General features: G+C 46.2%; 1 protein-coding gene and 1 pseudogene across 1 annotated transcript in view; both read right to left on the bottom strand.

The window, feature by feature from the left end:
- B4galnt2 (beta-1,4-N-acetyl-galactosaminyltransferase 2) overlaps window positions 1–19,273 on the bottom strand; it is a 33,021-nt gene that overhangs the window by 1,430 nt on the left and 12,318 nt on the right. Inside the window, exons 2-9 of the mRNA XM_008838300.2 lie at window positions 17,678–17,878; window positions 16,766–16,903; window positions 12,892–12,998; window positions 9,472–9,509; window positions 7,204–7,384; window positions 4,800–4,886; window positions 1,795–1,982; window positions 951–1,091 (exon numbers count right to left, since the gene is read on the bottom strand). Of these exons, the coding sequence (XP_008836522.2) occupies window positions 951–1,091; window positions 1,795–1,982; window positions 4,800–4,886; window positions 7,204–7,384; window positions 9,472–9,509; window positions 12,892–12,998; window positions 16,766–16,903; window positions 17,678–17,878 (1,081 nt within the window). The remainder of the gene's footprint in view (window positions 1–950; window positions 1,092–1,794; window positions 1,983–4,799; window positions 4,887–7,203; window positions 7,385–9,471; window positions 9,510–12,891; window positions 12,999–16,765; window positions 16,904–17,677; window positions 17,879–19,273) is intronic.
- LOC115071311 lies at window positions 5,119–5,246 on the bottom strand (annotated as a pseudogene).

Raw genomic sequence — 19,273 nt, 5'->3', positions numbered from 1 at the left:
TTTTTTTTTCTTTTTTTCTTTCTTTCTTTCTCTCCTCTCTCTCTCTCTCTCTCTCTCTCTCTCTCTCTCTCTCTCTCTCTCTTTCGAGACAGGGTCTCACTATGTAGCCTTGGGTGACCTGGGTGAACTTCATATGTAGACCAAGCTGGCCTTGAACTCATGGAGAGTTGCCTGCCTCTGCCTCCCGAGTGCTAGGATTAAAGGTGTGTGCCACTACATCTGGCTATATTTGTACTTTTTAAAAAATGTAGTCATCAGGGCTGGAGAGATGGCTCAGGGTTAAGAATACTGTTCTTGCAGAAGACCTGGATTCGAATCCCAGCACCCCATGGCAGCCAACAACTGTCCATAACTCCAGTTCCACGGGATCTGACAGCCTCTTCTGTCCTCTGGGGGTATTGCACAACACATGTGCACTTACATGCAGGCATAACAGTCATACACATAAAATAAATATAAATATTTAAAAAATATAGTGATCAAGGCTGGACGTGATGGCACATGCCTTTGATTCCGGCACTCAGGAGGCAGAGGCAGGCGGATCTTGATGAGTTCAAGGCCAGCCTGGTCTACATAGTAAGTTCCAGGCTAGCTGGGGCTACAGGGAGACTCTGTCTCAAAAAGACGAAAAAAATAAAAAAGTGATCAAAGAAGAACACTTTTCTCTTTAGCCTCATACAATTCAGGGGAGAAATTAGAATTGAGTCATAAATAGAATTGACTCATAAATAGAAACATTTTGAATCCGGGGGCGGTGGGGTATAAAATTTGCACAAAGAAAGTAATTGTGGAGGCAAATGCAGCTAGGCAGCTGGTGTGATGCTGTCTCCTGAAGAGCTTACTTTCCTCATTCTCCTTCTCCAACCTTCCCCAGTGCTATAGACATCTCTGGGCTGAGACTGGCAGTTGTCCCTTACCATGTCCAGTTTGGATTTTTGTTTGTCTCTTACCACATCCAGTTCAGTTTTCTCCAGTACATCTACCAGCACCTCAATCTTGGTCTTGTTGTTGAAGAGAAAGTCATCATCCACCCAGAGGACATATTTAGTGGTGACCTGGGAGATGGCCAGGTTCCTACCGGCAAACCAGCCCTGGGGGGTGGGGCGGGGCATGAGATTGGATCAGCAGTTGCCACCTGAGGCGCTTTCGGAATTCCCAGTGGCCAGGCTGCCCCCAGATAGACTAAGTCAGAATCTGTGGGGTTGAACACAGTGTTCAGACAAGGCGGACAACCAGTGGGTCAAGCAGAGTCCATGCCTCAGAGAAACATGGAAGGGACAGTGACTTTCTGGATCGAAGACTGAGACAAAGGAGAAAGCCTCTCCTTGATCCTGTGCATCTGTGAATGGACTGAAGTGCTTTTTCACTTCACAGTTTCCTTCTGCCTCCTGGGAGACGTTGGTTTGAGGGACATCTGATATTAACAGTATCCCTTTCCTCTTCTGTCCTTGCAGAGGATGGGAGGGAGGGGGAGGGAGGGAAAAGTGGGGAGATGAAGAAAGGGGAGAGGGAGGGAGACCCTAGCTTGGGTGCAACTGCATACAGAAGAGATTGTTCTACTGTCCCTATCATGTCAGACACCTTAAGTCACTTACAAGGACCAGTATCAACCTTCACACCAATTTTGAAAGAAAATGCAGTAAAACCACCCGTTAATGTGAAAAAGTAAGGTTGACTCAACTTCTCTCTGAATCTAAACAGGAGAGTCCCCTCCCCACCTTCCACTATAGGACTCTGCTTCCTTGGAAGACCACAGAAGTGACCTGGCCCCCCACCAGTCTGAGAGGAGCATACCTTCCCAAAGGGCATGGTGTAATACTCCACGTAGTCATCTTCAATTTTCAGGGGCTTCTCGCTATCATCAGCTACAACCACAGTTAAGTCTGGATAATATTCTCGAATGCTCTGGAGCAGGGTCTTAAGCTTGTGGGGTCGGAGGAAAGTCTTGGTAGCAATGGTCACCAAGTTTCTGAGCTTCCTCTCTAGACAAAAAAAGAAAATGTGGATGCCAGAAACCTCACTCTCCATTTACTTTGTTCATTGCGTTTTGCTTTGTGCCAGGCTGAAGATTCAACTCAGGGCCTTGTGCATGCTTGGCAAGTGCTCTACCAACTGAACTACACTACCAGCATCTGATGGCCTCTTTATCCCATGACCTGTCAGTGTTGTGGGCCTCATGCTTCCTGGGTACAGGAGATGCTTAATAAGAGTCTGTCAGTTTCATTGTAAAATAAAGACACCTATACGGTTACCCATTTTGGTGAAATTTCTACCTTTTCGCCTTCCCTGACTCTGTTGGCTTCATTGTGCCATTTTCCCACTGTCTGGATGTTTCATTTTCTTCTAGTGCCTCACCTGGGTCCTGCTTCCATCTTAATACTAGATGCCCAGAGCTTTGCCATTCAAGGGGTTCCATGTAGAGGCCTTCAGAGCCCAGGAAGAGGAGAAAAGTTCTAACGGACTTGATATTTGCCCCACCATCAGCTCCAAGAAGAAGCCTCCCTAGACTCTACTTCTAGAAGCCTCTCTGGTCTCTATCCTCTTCTAGAAGCTTCTCTTGTCTCTGCTACTCTTCAATACCGTAGGGGAGATTTAGCCAAATGCAACATGACAAGAAAAAGAAACATATGATAAAAATTGGAAAGGAAGAGGTAAACCTCATCATCATTTGTCTAAGGGATGCTCTATGCTTAAAAGCCGCTGAAAAGTGAGCTGAGATTCATATTCCCTTCCACTCTTTTCTTTCCTTCCTGTGTGGCATGAGGTGAACAGTTCTCCAGTGCATGCTTCCACAACCATGAACCCTTCTGGGATTGTCAACTTGATGGGATTTGGGATCACCTAGAAGACACACCTCTGGAGGCATATCTATGAGGACATGTCCAGACAAGTTTAACTGAGTGGGAAGACCCACCTGAATGTGAGGGGCACTGTTCTGTAGACTGATGTCCTAGAATAAATAAAAAGGAGAAAGAAAGGGGAGCCCCAGCATTTATCTTTTCTGCTTCCTGACTGTGGATGCAGTATGAACAGCTGCCTCATACTCCTATTGGCATACCTTCCTGCCATAGTGGACTGTACCTTCAAAGTATCAACCAAAATAAACCCTTTCTCCCATAAGCTGCGTCTGTGTTTTTAAAAAGGATTTATTTGTTTTATTATCTTTTAAATTTATGTGTATATGTATATGTGTGTGTTTGTGTATGTGACTATATGTGCCCCTGGAGGCCAGAGGCATCAGATCTCCCTGGAACAGGAGTCATAGGCCTTGTGAGCCACCTGATATGGGTGCTAGGAACTGAACTTGGGCCCTTTGGGTGAGCAGTATCTGCTCTTAACCACTGAGCCATCTCTGCAGTCTCCGCTTTTGAATTCTGTCACAGCAATGAGAAAAGTAACTAATACACCTTTAAAACCATGAGCCAAAACAAATCTTTCCCCCATTTAAAAAAAAAAAAAAAAGGCCTCTAATCCCATTGGGAGGCAGAGACAGGAGGATCATGAGTTCAAGGCTAGTCTAAGTATAGCAAGACCCAAACTACAAAACAAAAGGTACAACGACTAAAAAGTATCCAAAGAGCGTGCTTATAAATTCAACATTCAAAAAAAAAAAAAAAATCACTAAGGGCGGGTGTGTTGGCGCACGCCTTTAATCCCAGCACTTGGGAGGCAGAGGCAGGCGGATCTTTGTGAGTTCGGGTTCAAGGCCAGCCTGGTCTACATAGTGAATTCTAGGACAGCTGGGGCTACGAAGAGACCCTGTCTCAAAAAGACAAAAAAAAAAAAAAATCACTAAGAAGCCAGGTAGAAGGTAGATCTCTGTGAGTTCAAAGCCAGATGGGGCTACCAGGAGACCCTGCCCTCCCCCACAAAAAAACCAACAACGACAAAAACAAATACAAAGCAAAGATCACTAGGGGCTAGGGAGATGGTTAGGTAGCTAAAACACTTGTACAAACATGAGGACCTGAGTTTGAATCCTTAGAACCCACAGAAAGCTGGGCTCAGCAACTGCATCTCTAGTCCCAATGCTCCTACAATGAAATGGTATGTAGAGATTAGAAGCTTTAGGGCCAGATAGCCTGGTGCATACAACAGCAAACAAAAAAAGAACCCTGCCTCAAACAAGGTGCAAGGTAAGGATCAACACCAAGGTTGTCCTCTGCCCTTCACATGCACTGTGGCATGCACACACATACATCATATACACACATACAAAATCATTAGTCACTTGTAATCCCACCACTAACAAGGTTGAGGCAGAAGGATTACCAGGTCAACCTGGCTTATATACCTAATAGCCAATTAAAATGTAGAAGAAAGGGTTGTGAATGAAGGCCAGTTAGTAGAACGTTTGCCCAAAGTTCAATCCTAGCACCATGTAAAGTGGGCATGGGAGTGTGTACCTAAAATCCAGCACTTGGGAGATTGAAACAGGAAGTTCAGAAGTTCAAGGATATCCTCAACTACATACAGAGTTTGAACCCAGCCTGGGCTACGTGAGACCTTATCTCAAGAAGAAGAAGGCAGAAGAGGAGGAGGAAGAAGAGGAGGGGAAGGAGGAGGAAGAAAAAGAAAGGAAAAAAGGAGCCTCAACGGGGCATGATGGGCACACCTTTAATCACAGCACTCGGGAGGCAGAGGCAGGCGGATCTCTGGGGGGTTAAGGCCAGCCTGGTCTATGTAGTGAGCTCCAGATCAGCTGGGGCTACAGGGAGACAAAAAAAAAAAAAAAAAAAGCCTCTCTGAATTTGACCCAGTCAGAAACAAACCTTGAAACCCAAGGACAAGAGCCTTACCAAGTCCAGGGTCATATAACTTGGGTATGACAGGCTGGTGGATGGTCACTGGAAACTTGGCCACTGAGGACTTGGACTCCAAACTCACTGAAAGGAGAAGAAAGGTCAGTGCCCAGGTATCATCAGATCTAATCAGACTCTACGCTGCCCCAAGGAAACTGATGGGTGAGGCCTTTGGGAGAACCCTGGCTGGTAAGAGACTAAGGGAGGACCCACGTAGCCTGTGGCATTCAAGATGACTTGCTGTGCATCCCTGGGGCAACCTCTTCTAAGAATGTGCTGCTGAGGTGGGCTGGGGACTCAAGGATCTGGATTAAGTTTGACTCTGCCATGTCTTATCTGAAACAAGACAATTCATCAGCTTCTCCAATTACAAGATCAGGATATTCCGAGTAGAGAAACTTCTCTAGTAATGAACTATAGAAATGACCCCTGAAGTACATCCTTACAAAACCAGGGTTATAACACCTACTGCAACGTACCTCACAGGGTCATTTTCTGAAGGGAAATGCTTTAAAATATGAATGTGACAGAGTGAACCCTTTATGGAGGATAATCTTGGATTTCTGATCTTCCTCCCCCCTCAACATCCTGAATGTTGGGGGTTTTGGCATGTACCACCATGCCTGCTTTTGTGTGGTTCTGGAGATTGACCCCAGGGCTCTGTGCATGCTAGGTAAGCACTCTACCAAATGAGCTAACCTGATAGTCCTCTGTTAATATTGCATTTTTTTTTCTATTGATGTGCTGTGTAGCTAGTCAAAAGAGAAAAGTGTACTTTTAATGCATGCAGACAGAAATGGTGGCTGTCCTGAGGGCAGCAAGATTTGTTCTCCCAGTAGCAGAGTGTGGAGGAAAACAAGGTCACGTGCTTGGAACTGGACACATTCCTTCTTCCTCTTAATGTCAGGACGAAATATTGATGCACAGACTGGTTCTCTTCTCTACTGCAGCTGAGGATATCAGTTTTAAAACTTGTAGAGAAGGGGGCTGGAAAGATGGATCAACAGTTAAGAGTACTGGCTGCTCTTGCAGAGGATCCAGGTTCGATTTCCAGCACCCATATAGCGGTTAACAACCATCTGTAGCTCCAGTTCCAGGGGAGTCTGAACGCCTTTTCTGACCTCCATGGACATTTCACGAAATGGGTGAACTCGCATACATGTAGGCAATACACTCACTCATACACACAAAATAACAAAATACTTAAAAAAATTTTTAATTGCAGAGAAGAGCTAACAGAATTGGATGAGGCTAGCTAGACAGGACAGTATGTGCCTGTAATCCTAGCATTCAGGAGGCTGATGCACAGGGATTGAAAATTTGAGGCCGGCCTATGCTGTATAACAAGATCCTGCCTCAACAAACGAATAAAGAACAACAAAAAAATGAGCTGAATGTGGTGGCACATACCTGTTCTTACAGAACTTGGGAGTTGGAGAGAGAAGAATCTGGAGCTCAAGGCCAGCCAGCTTCAGCTACTTAAAAGAGTTTGAAACCATCTTGGGCTACATGAGACCTTGTCTCAAGAAACAACAGAACTAAGGATATATCTCAGTTGGTAGAGGGATATATCTCAGTTGCTTGCCTACCATGTATGAAGTCCTGGGTTTGATCTCCAGCACTGCATAAACCTTACGTGGTGGCACATGCCTGTAATCCCAGCATATGGGAGGTGGAAGCAAGAGGATCACAAATTCAGAGTTCAAGGCTAGCCTGGGCTACATGATACCCTATCTCAAACAAAAGAAAACACCATCAACAACAGAAATAATTGGATGGTGCTATAGTTTGGATGTGTCCTCAAAGATCCACGGGGTATAGGTATAGGCCAGCATGGACACTGGGAGGCGGTAGAGCCTTTAGAAGCTGGGACCCATTGGGAAGTGTTCAGGTGGCTATGGGCATGGCCTTAAAAGCGATAGCAAGACCTTCTTCCTCTTCTGTCCCATTTTGCTTCCTGTTATGAGGTAAATTCTGTCCCACCCACCATACATTCTCCACCATGCTGAGCTGCCTCATCACAGGCAAAGGGACCAACCGACCATAGACTAAAACCATTGAACTGGGAGCCAGAAGAACTACCTTTCCTTTTCTACTACCTCAGGTATTCGTTAGGGTGAGGGGGTGTTGACTGACAGGTGGTTTTCTAGGTGAGTGTCCATTATGTGTCTGGCAACGTGGATTATCTTTCTCATGCTACTCTGTGGGGTTGTGGCAACAGGGATAATAATGGATATGGTAAATAGGAAGGTAGGCCTCAAGAGTCAGAAGTTGGTACACAGGAGGAATCTTTAAAGCACACTGGCTTTCTGGAGATTTTGAGAGGGCTCAGTGTTTTGTTTTGTCTTTTTTTTTTTTCCCAGCTCTCTAAGCATTGTGCAGCCCAAACAAAGGTTCTCACCCATGTCCACCTTGTGGCGCAGGTACACCGTGCTGGTGTAGGTTACATGCTGGAGGATGAACCTCAAAAGCTTCCGATTACTGGTTGAAATGGTCAGCTGCTTCTGGCCTCTGCCCTGTACCACATTGTCTGGGATGTCAGCCAGGGTGTTCAGTGTCCCCAGAGAAGCTCTCAGAGTGATCTAGAGTGGTATTGAGTATACTCACATTATTGTACAACTATCAGCCACCACCATCTGTCTCTAGAAGTCCTTTATCATACCCAGATGAAACCTTATACCCATTTGATAATAACTCTCTCTTTCTCCCATGCCTGAAACTGGAAAGATGCTAAATGCCAAGATTAGAGAAAATCCATTTGTAGGAAAGACATGTACCCAGAATGGCCAGCAGGGGGTAGAGCACCCAGGGCTGAGCAAAGCATAAGGATGCTGGGACAGAATAGGACACCACTCTTCAACCCCGAGACCTAAAGCCCCCATTACTGCAAGCATTCCTATATTTTGGTTTTATGGGGTATAATTCTTCTAATTTCTTCTGAATTATTTCCTTTTCTCCTTCCTCCCTCCTCATCTTCCTCTTCTTTTGAGGTCTCACTATATTGCCCCGGCTGGTTTTGATTTCCTGGGTTCAGGAGATCGTCCTGTCTCCCCCTAGTAGCTGGGACTACATGTGCATGCCACTTTGCCTGGCTGTCCTGCTGCTGGTTTTAATTTGTGTTTGCCAATCAATCCTCCTCCTCCATTTGACTTCCAACAGGAATTTTCAAGGGCTTGGTTCTGGGTCCTTTTCTCTCTTCCTATGGCATAACTCCTTCCTTGAGGATTTCATCCATCCTCATAGCCTCAAACATCTCTTTTCTAAGGGTTTCAAAAGTGTATCTCTGGCTCATCCCTTTTTGAGATCCAGCTACCTCGACTGCTCTCCCTACTAAGAAGGCTCACAAGCAACTCAAACTTAGTATCTTCAAAACCAAACTACTGGGCTGACGAGATGGCTTAGCTGTGCAATCATGAGGGCCAGAGTGCAGGTCCCAGCACCCACATAATTAGCCTGGTGATCTGCAAAAGCTTGTAACTCCAGCTCTGAGGGATTCTGATCTCTATGCATGCCCACAGGCACACACACCCATACCCACATTCACATCCACACACAAAGATGGAAGGAAGGGAAGGAGGAGAGGAGAGGAGAGGGGAAGGGAGGGGAGGGGGGAGGGGAGGGGTAAGGAAGCAAAGTATCCAGATGTAGTAGCCTGGGTTCAATCCTTAGTACCATGGGGGGCAGGGGGGAAACATGCTAATCATTTAGTTGCCAATAGAAACCACAGTTATCAGCTTGTAATCCACCTTCATCCCAGTCCTTTCCTGACTTCCTACCATCCCACTCAGGCTCCCTAAAGGGAAGCCATTATTTTTCTGTTCCTTTCCTGTGGCCTCCAGCCCCTGGAAACAAGGCCTGTCAGTTCTACCTGACGATGCGGCTAGAAGTGGACTTCTCTCCATCCCCATCACCCTTAAGGTTACTCTTTGCTCTGGTCTTCTGCAGTTGCTGGGTATCTTTGTGAGAGGTTTCCTAGGCTATACCAATGCTGCTGAAAACTCAGATCGATCAACAGGTACTCTCTGAGAACCAAGATGAGCAGCTAGTGGGGAAGAAAAGCAGCAAGCATGCAGCCACATCCACAGGGTAACTGAGGATAGATAAGTAGTTAACAGAGTCCTTGTCCAGCATGCATGAGGTCCTGGACTCCGTCCCCAGCACCTTCATAAATAAATGAATGACAGGAACAAGAAAGTGACAGGGACAGGATGGTAGGGAGCTTTGCTCAGGGGACAGAGGAAGCCTCTAGAGGATACAAAGCAGCTCACCTCCTGCCCCCAACTCTCCCTCTATCCAGTCTGCAGGATGGGAAATGCAAATCTCATTCTGAGCTGGGGAGAAGACACCAAGGGTAAGACCACTTGCTGCATAGGTATGAGGACTGAGCTTGGATTGCCAGCATCCATGTAAAAAGTCAGGCAACCTCAGTACTGGGGGAGATGGAGAAGGAGACAGGGGGATCGCTGGGGCTTGCTGGTCGACAGCCTAGCCGAAAAAATAAACCAATGGGATCCAGGTTCCTGTTCAAAACTCCTGTGCAACATCCCCACACCCCATCTTGGCATTTCACGTGGATAAGGGATAGGGCTGGTCAAAGACTTAGAGCAGCCAGTCAGGAAGGTAAGGATAGGGTGCCCAGCACTGAGAGGCCTGGGAAGGGGACACTTACCTCATAGACTGGGGCATCTGGCCCTTCATATTGGAGGCCTAGAGAACACAGAGAGGACAAAACATATTGTCTAGGAGGATGCCAAGACTCCCCAGTGCTCCCCCTATTTCTGACTCCTCTATGTCTGTGAGGTTCCCTCCAAGTGTCACCTCCTATGAAAGGGTTGGCTGATATACTCCCAATCCTGGGACTGTCAGATGGTTCCATGGCCTCAAATCCATGTGCTTCTAATGCCTCAACTGCCCTTCCTCAGCTTTGGGTTCTGTGAACTCACACAGTCCCTTCCAGATGCCCCTGCTACTGAGGGGAAGGCAGCAATGTGGATGAATGATCCTTGGATGCAGTACCTGGGGTAGTCAACACTCAAGGTTGGGAAGCAGAATGGTGCTGGCCAGAAGTGGGGAAAGGGGGGTGTGATGGCTAGTGTTGTCAGCCTGATAGAATCTAGAATCAACTGGGAGATGGGCATCTATGGGGGGATTATCCTGATTAGTGAGAGGCGCCACACACAGTGGCATTCCCCAGGCAGTGGATTTCAGACTGCACAGGACTGGAGAAAGTGGGCTAAGCACTACCATGCATACATTCCTTGCTCTCTTCTGACTGCAGACGTAATGTAAGCAGTTACTTCAGGCTCCTGGTACCGTGGCTTCCCTGCCATGATGAACTGCTTTTGTCAGACTATGATATCACGGTAACAGGAAAAGACACTAAGACAGGAATTACTGGTAAATGGGTATAAAGTTCCAGTGGGGGAGGTGTACAGTGGGGATGGAGAGATGGCTCAGTGGTTAAGGGCACTGGCTGCTCTTGCAGAGGACCCAAGTTCAATTCCCAGCACCCACATGGAGGCTAACAACCCTCTGTAACTCTGGTTCCATGGGATCTGGTGTACAACACAAGTGCACTTATATACATGCAGGCAATACACTCATACACATAAAAAATAAATACATTTTAAAACTATTTTATTTACTATTTTTATTTTATGTTGTATGTGTGTATTGCCTGCATGTAGGTAAGTGCACCCATGTCGTGTGACGAATACCCACAGTGGTCAGAAGAAGCTGTTGGATCCCCTGGAACTGAAATTACAGACAGTTGTTAGCTGCCATGTGGGTGCTAGGATTCGAACCCAGGTCTTCTGCAAGAACAGTGTTCTTAACCGCTGAGCCATCTCTCCAGCCCTAAATAAAATATTTTTAAAAAGAAAGTCCCAGGTTCCATCCCTAGCACGACATTAACCTGAGTGTGGTGGCACATGCCTATAGACACAGTACTTAGATAGTAGAGGGAGGAGGATCATGAGTACAAGGTCATTGGCTACATAGTCACATGTTGAGTTGGAGGCCAGCCTGGGCTACAGGAGACCCTGCCTCAAAAACAAACAACACATGCAACTGGTGAAAGTGACTGTTGAATGCTCAGCCCTAAAGGGGAAATCTCATCACCCCTTAAGGCTCGGGGAACATCACAAAGGACTGGGTGGAAAGAACCTAAGAGGTGGAGGATGGGGACAGTGCTGCAGAAAGCTGTCAGACACGGCCGTTGCACTCCTGAACTCACAGCAGCTGCGATTACCCGTACAAGATTGGGTCCACCAACTGTCTATCAAGGATGGAGGCGGGGTTAAGGAGGCCCCACCTGTCCGGAAGCGCTACTGACAATTGGGGGGGGGTGGTGGAGACATTTTCTTTTTTCTTTTTACAAAAAATTTAAAGAAGTTTTTATTTTTTTATGAGTATTATGAATATTACAAAAAATTAATTGAAAAAGAAACCCTTTTTCACAATCTGATTTAAACCTACTTTCCAGTTTATAGTGCCACTAATCATTTTTCACTATATTCTGATTTACTACATAAAGTCTTTTATTCCATAATCTTGTTCTTTCTAAATTAGTCTTTCATACATTGTTTTTTAATATTTTATTTGTTATTTTTATTTTATGTGTATGAATTTATTACCTGCATGCAAGTGCACCCGTGTGGTGCAATGCCTGCAGACGTCAGAAGAGGATGTCAGATCCCCGGGAACTGGAGTTAAGGACGGTTGTTAGCCGCCATGTTTGTGCTGGGATTCGAACCTGGGTCCTCTACCAGAGCAGCCAGTGCTCTTAATCAATGAGCCATCTCTCCAGCCCCTCTCTACATTATTTTTTGAGACCGAGAACTCCCTGTTTTGGCTAGACTGAGTGGTCAGCAAACCCCTGGGATCTGGTCTCTGACCCCTAGTGCTACAGGTACAGGTGTGTACTGCCAGGTCCAGCTCTTTGTTTTTATTTTTGTTTTTGTTTTTGAGACAGGGTCTCCCTGTAGCCCCAGCTGTCCTGGAACTCACTATGCAGACCAGGCTGGCCTTGAACTCACAGAGATCTGCCTGCCTCTGCTTCCCAAATGCTGGGACTAGAGGTGTGTACCACCAAGCCTGGTCTGGAATTTTATAAATATTTTTTTAGCCCTCCTTGGCTGTGGTTTGAAAGTGAAATGTCCCCTACAGGCTCACATGTTTGAACACTTGGTCACAGTTGGTAGTGCTGTTTGGGAAGGTTATGGAACCTTTAGGAAATGGAGCATCACTAGAGGAAGTGGATTACTGGGGCTGGACCTTGAGGCTGTATACTTCCCCGTATACTTCCTGTTTGCTCCCTGCTTTTGGATTTCAAAGTGACCAGTCAGTTTTCTGCTCCTGCCCCTATGCCCTCTTGGCCATGATGGAATGTTTAGTGGGAGGAGAGTGAGACAAAGTCTCACTATGTAGCTAAGGCTGGCTTCAAATTTCTGATCCTCCTGCCTCAGCCTCCTGAGTGCTGTGTGATTAGAGGTGTGTGCCGTCATGACCAGCTTGAAGAGTTTATTTCTACTTTGTTTTACATTTTTCTTTATCTGCTTTGTGCATAGGGGAATATATGTGTGTGTACAACACGCTCAGAGCACGTGTGAAGGTCAGAAGACAACCTGTAGAGGTTGGTTCTCTCTTCCCACCATGTGGGGCCAGGATGTGGAAACTCAAGTTGTACATCTTGGCTGCAGGCTCCTTTATGCCTGAGCCATTCTGCCAGTCCCAAGGGAGGAGTTTAACCAACCTAAATACTATTTTCAAAATTTTCTCCCTGAAGACTGGCTCCTTGGTGTGCTGTTGATGCTGGAGGCCCTTGGAAAGCCAATTATTCCCTAAGATCCTCAGAGGTTCACAGAATTCTGACCTCTTTTATATAATCTCAGAGCCACAGGGACGTCATTGCTCCCAAGAGAGACTCCAGGATGTAGAAACAGGGAGGCTAACCTGGAATGAGAATCCACCAAGCTTCCTGCATTATGTGGTGTGCACGCAGACACCAGTGAATGGTGGCTTCTTTCTTCTCCCTTCTTTTGCCTAAAGAGAATTGGCTTGCAGCCTCTTTGGTTGCAGATGTGCCTACCTGGGATGAGAATTGTGTGCATAGGCATCACTTCCACTCCGTGAACTGGGTATCCAAAGGGGAGGTTGGGTGGAGCCAGCAGGGGCGGTGGACGGGGCAGCCCTTCCCTACAGGAGAAAGCAAGCATGAGAGTCAGTGTACAGCAAAAACATTTCAAAAATCACCATCATCAACAACAACAAGCCACACTTGGGAGGCAGAGGTGAGCAGATCTCTGTGAGATTGAGGCCAGTCTGGTCTCCACAATGAGTTCCAGGCCAGTTGTGGCTACAGGGAGATGGGAGATGGTGTCTTAAAAAGACCAAAACAAAACAAAACAAAACAACAACAACAACAACAACAACAGCAAAACAAAATGGGAGGGAGCTGGGGAGACGGCTCAGGGATTAAGAGCACTGACTGCTCTTGCAGAGGACCCGGGTTCGAGTCCCAGCACCTACATGGTACCTAACAACCATCTGTAACTCCAGTTCCAGGGAATCCAATGCCCTCTTCTGACCTCACCAGCCTTGCACGACACGGGTGCACTTACACACATGCAGGTAATACACTCATACACATACAAAAAATACCCCCCCAAAAAAAACCCCAACAAGAACAAGTGAAATTATTGAACTACAGGGGCTAACCCGCCTGCAGTAGCTAAAACCCAGTCACGGCTGAACTTCCTGCAGGAGTGCCAGTGATTGATAATCGGTGCACAGTCATTATCAACTGGGAGAAAGAGGTGGACTCCTTAAGGCAAGGGCAGTCCCTTAGCACCCAACTAAACAGAAACTATACCGAAGGGACAGGTTATTCTATCATTATTTTTAGCACAAATCCAGTGATTGCTTTCATACTTTGCTAACCTTTAGTCAAGGGCAAGCATATTCCAATCCAGGAGACTGATTTTTTTTGAGGGACTAAGGTAATGTTGTTGAAATGCAGTGAACTCAAGGCCAGTCTGCACTATATACTATATAGGGAGACCTTGTCACCCAAAATGTAAACAAATGAAAAAACAAAAATATCTACACCAATTATTTTAGTTTAGTTTAGAGACAGAGTCTCACCTATCCCAGGCTATCCTCAAGCACACTATATAGCCACAGATGATCTTAAACTGCGGATTACAGGAGTGTGTAACCACACCCAAAGCCACTCCATGTATAAAGACACAATTGGTAGTACACTGGCCAAACTTTTGCATCTTGCTTTTTTTACTTAATAAATAGTATAGGTTTTCCCACATCACTGTATCTAGAGCTATCTGGGGCTGTCTCCATCACTCTGTCCACATGCTTATACTTGTGTTGGTTTTCATGCAGCAAACATAGGCAACAGTTACACGCTGGCTTGAATTTGTCACTAGCGGGACACTGATATTGGAGAAAACCATTTTTCACTTTGCTCCAGAGGACAGATGCATCCAGTGTCCTGTTCTTCATGATCAAGGATCTGGTTGGCTTTTTTGGTGTCTGCTGTTTCACATTTTCCTCCATGTGCAGGGGGAGTCAGTGATGAGATATCTTACTGGAGTCATGTTTTGCCAAGAACCACCACCACCATCTTTATTACTCTGGTGTCTAAGGCATCCTGGTTCCCCAGTTATTTCCTTTCCCGTACTTGCCAAGTCCTTTTGCACCTGTGCCTGGTGATGGGTCCTCATCCTCCTTGGGGTTGGTCACCTGGGTGGTAGAGGCCAGACCATCCATGGGTGTGCAGTGCAGTGGCTGCCTACAGGTCTGACCCCCAGCAAGCCAGGAGTGGGGAGGGGGTGGTGTGTGGTGCAGGGGGGTGAGGTGGTCCCAGCTGCTGCCTGTGCGCACACACCCTGCTGTGTTCCAAGAGGGGCAACGATGTACACAAGAGGGGCGGCAGGGCGGCCCCGGCTCCCATCACTGCTGCTGGGTTCGAGCAGTCATAGTCTCCTCATCATGAACCCCAGATCTGCATCAGGGAGAGCCGCCCATGGGGAGATGGAGTGGGAGGTCCAGTGCATGGGAAGTGGGAGCTGGCAGGTTTTCTTTTTCCTGGTTACAAATCTGGCTGACTTCCCCGGTATCCTGTCTCCACACACACTCCAACCCATGGCCAGGTCCCCCCTCTTTTTTTTAAAGCAGAAAAAGGGTTATGGGGCTGGAGAGATGGCTCAGCGGTTAAGAACACTGGCTGTTCTTGCAGAAAACTTGGGTTCGAATCCCAGCACATACATGGCAGCTAACAACTGTCCATAACTCCAGTTCCAGGGGATTGGACAGCCTCTTCTGTCCTCTGCAGGCATTGTACAACATGGGTGCACTACATGCAGGCACTACATTCATACATGTAAAATAAAAATAATAAATAAAAATTTTAAAAAAAGATTTGGGGAATCTGCTCACTGCCGTTTCTGTGCTGCTGTTTCAATGCTCCCCAAGAGGCAGCCCAGCAGTCTATTTGCTCTCTTATTTTGATATATCACAGTGAAAGATTTATCGTCCTCTTTTTTTTTTTTTTTTAAAAAAAAAAAAAAAAAAAAAAAAAAAAAAAAAAAAAAGGAGATTTATTCAATGCAGCCACATTGGGAAGAGGAAGAAAGAGATCTAGTGGTCCCCTCAAGTCCATTTTTGAGAGTTCTGAAGTAAGGTTAAGATTTACATAGAGGGCCAAAGCTATGTATATCTAAGCAGTCCCCAGTGAAGATGTGGTCCAGCCCACACCACTGAACCATCATTCTCTCTTCCATAAGGTGATCTCACAAGCTGTAAATCTCTCTTTAGGAGAGAAAAGCTCCCCTCTGGCTAGCCCAAGCTTTAGGCTTTCTCTTCTCCCAGCATGAGATCCCTGGGGGGAATTCCAGTTTCTTGGGGTTCATTTTTTGAACAGTCTGATAACCAAAGTGAGGGACATAAGCATCTCTTTAGAACATGTTCAACCCCCCAAGCTGTTACAGTCACCTACTTTTTGTCTCAACACCTCAGTCTTGAGGTGGAGTATGTCTGTGTCTGAAATAAATATCATCAGCAATGCAGTAGAAGCCAAAGTCAGGGCATAGTCAATGTCGGATCACCCTGCATAGGATCCATTTCTCTACAACTTCTTGACTTTTAATTACTTTGGGGATGGCTGGTACAAGCAACTCCATCTTGTTGGTTTGAGACAGGATCTCGTCCTGAAGCCTTAGGATGTCCTTAAACTTATACCATTCTCCTGCTTCAGTTTCCCAAGTGCTGGAATTACAGGCAAGCACTACCATGCTCAGCATGTACCAATTCCCTTCTGATAAAACAGCCAGAGCCAATTTCCTCCCTCTTCAACCAACACTTGGCATCAACCAAGACACATCCCTTGTAACTGAAAAAAAAAAAAAAAAAGAGAGAAAGTGTTGGGGCAGTAACTCAGTTGTACAGAATTTGCCTAGCACATGCGAGGATCTAGGTTTGATCCCCAATACCACAGGTTTAAAAATAAAGATTTTGGAACTGGGGATATGACTCAGTGGCAGAGTTCATGCCTGGTTTATAGGAGGTCTGAGGTTCAATCTCCAACACCGCCAAAAAAATTAAAAGTGATACACTCTGCACATAGCAGCCGATAGACAGTTACGTGCCCAGTATATAAGAACATAGCACAACTTGGTGGAAGCTGAAAAAATCAGCTTCTGTGACGGTCTGGACCTGTGAAAGCTGTGCCACCAACATCACATGTAGTTTTAAACTCTGCTCCTTTTTCTCTTTTGGTTTTATTGAAATGCTTTATGTATACAAAGGTCTGCAAATGTTCCTTAGAGGACACTATTCCCCACTGCCTTTCCCTGTGTATTCCTAACACTCCTCCCAGGGACCTCTCAAGAGAGTGAAGTCCTTTCTTTTTTCCTAAGGGACCCGAGAACCTTCACAGCCTGCATCACCTCCTCTGAAAGTGCTCGAATTCCACCTGTCTCCTGGTCATCACTGCTGGGAGGTCGTTCTTGTTATAGGCATCCTCAAAGTTGTTTCTTCTTTTCTGATTGTTGGAACCACAGTCACACTGATTTTTAGGGAAGAGCCTGAAAATGAGAGGTGAACATGTGGATGGTAGCTGATGGGAAGGGAGAGGATCTTAATCTTAATCCTGTGTGTCACCCACCCTGAAAATCTCTTTTCCCACACTTGACTGTCCTAACTGTCTTGACACCCTGGAACACCCCTCTCCCAGCAATGACCTCTCACAGAGACAGGGCAAGGGAGGGAGGAAAGAGGGAGAGGCTGAAGACTCTCCTCTCTTCCTTTTTCCTCTTTTTTTTTTTTTTTTTTTTTTTTTTTTTTGTCTTTTTGAGACAGGGTCTCCCTGTAGCCCTAGCTGTCCTGGAAGTCACTATGTAGACCAGGCTTTGCCTGCCTTTGCCTCCCTAGTGCTGGGATTAAAGGTGAGTGCCACCACGCCCGGCCTTTCTCCTCTTTTTGAAACAGGATCTTGCTGATGTGGCCCAGGCTGGCCTCAAACTCACTCACCACAATCCCCTGCCTCAGCTTCCTGAGTGCCAGGACTACAGCTGTGCTCGGCCAAGCGGGCATCCCTCTCTACCTAGTGTCTTTAAACCTGAGAGCCACAAGAATTCTGGCAGCCAGTCCCACTAGGGCAGAGGTCAGGAGGCAGCATCTGCCTGTGGTCTCAGTTCCATATGGCCTCTGAGGTTGTAAGAATTCTACTGGATGCTGTAAAGGGCACACTGAGACTCACTTTAGTAATTAGTACCTGCTCAGGGTTGTCTGGAGGGCCTGGAATCCCACCGGAGGAGCAGGGAAGAGACCACAAAAGGACAGAGCACCCAAAATCTCACCAGATGCCAGCATAGCTAAAAAGGTGCCTAAGGTGCTCCTCAGGTAGAAGTTTCAGCACTGGATCACCCAGCTGAGGCTGCGGAGACTCTGGCTTGAAGCTGCCGAAGCTTGCTTGAAGGAACGTGCTTCTGAACATGAACAGAATAATGCCAAGTGCTAAGACTAAGACTGACATCTTGAGGAGCCACAGAAACCTGGAGCTGGCAGGACACACACAAAAAAGCAAAATACATTAGAAGCTTTCATCTCGAGGGGCTGGAAAGATAGCTTAGTCAATAAAGTGTTTGCCTCACAAGCATGAGGACCTGAATCCAAAGAGGATAGAGGAGCCCTTCACAGAATTCTGTGGAGGAATGGCTAAAGCACCACCCACATCGGTCCATCCCCCTCTCGCTGTCTATGACGAAAGAGGAAGCAGCGATTGCTCTCCAGTCCTTCTGGAGAGCATCTCTGACTCGCTGTGATCCTGAGATCCAAGAACTGCGTCAGAGGCAGAAGAAGCTGAGTGAGGACAAGCACATCCGCCAGCGAGTAAAAATGTTCTGGGCCAAGCAAGAGCAGAAAACGAGATGTAAAATGGAGGATGAGGAGGCGCCCGCAGCCACAGTGCCACCTCCGTAACCACTGTCAGTTATCATGTGGAAGGATAATGCTCAAACTCCATTTCTCTATTGTGGTTTCTTTAACAAGAGTTGGTATGGTAGAAGCAGAATCTTTTCCATCCAAGGTAGGATTTGTGGAAGACAAGATTCAGACCGGTTTAGAAAAGTACCAGTCTTTCCTAGCTTTCCACCTGAAATGACTGAAATGAAAATCCAGATATTTCTCCGCCATTCAGGAGCATCCTTCTAAGCCAACTGCTATTAAAATGTCCAGTGATGAGGCTGGAGAGATGCCTCAGCGGTTAAGAGCACTGACTGCTCTTGTAGAGGACTAGGGTTCAATTCCCAACACCCACATGGTGGCTACAAACCATCCTTAACTCCAGTTCCAGGGGAATCTGAAGTCCTCTTCTGACCTGGGCATTGCACGACAGGGATGCACTCACATATATGCAGGCAATATACTCATACACATAAAATAAAAATAATAAATAAAAATTTTAAAAACGTCTGGTGATGACACATCTTCTTGTTACCAGTTTTTCATCTTCAGACTCAAATCTCTGTTTTCTGTTTGTTTTTTTGGTGGCGTTGAGTGAGCAAATGGGGCTTCCCTTCTGCTAGGCAAAGCTCTATGACTGAGTTACATCCACAGGACAACAGACACTGAACCCCAGGCAGTCCTGGAAAAGGATTTCCACTTTCAAAGCCCCACAGTATTAGAGAAGCATCCTTTTAAGAACTCTCCTCTGTTCTGTGACCTGCCTTCACCAGGATTCTCCCATTGCAGAGCTCCCCCCACCCTTAGCGCTTTAGGCTTGGGCTGTTTCGACAAGCTACCACAAGTCTTAGGTAAATAGTAAAGCCTTTATTTTCATGTTAAGAACATGAAAATTTTGGGAAAATAAAACCTATCTGTCCATTGCTTAACAACAAAAAAGCTCAATGTGAGAACTGGGTGTGGTGACATATGGTGACATATACCTTTAATCC

Source organism: Nannospalax galili, unplaced genomic scaffold (genome assembly GCF_000622305.1).
Source record: "Nannospalax galili isolate Female #2095 unplaced genomic scaffold, S.galili_v1.0 scaffold95, whole genome shotgun sequence".
In the NCBI taxonomy this organism is placed as follows: Eukaryota; Metazoa; Chordata; class Mammalia; order Rodentia; family Spalacidae; genus Nannospalax; species Nannospalax galili.
The sequence above is the reverse complement of the archived record's forward strand: the minus strand, read 5'-3'. Positions and strand labels throughout refer to the sequence as shown.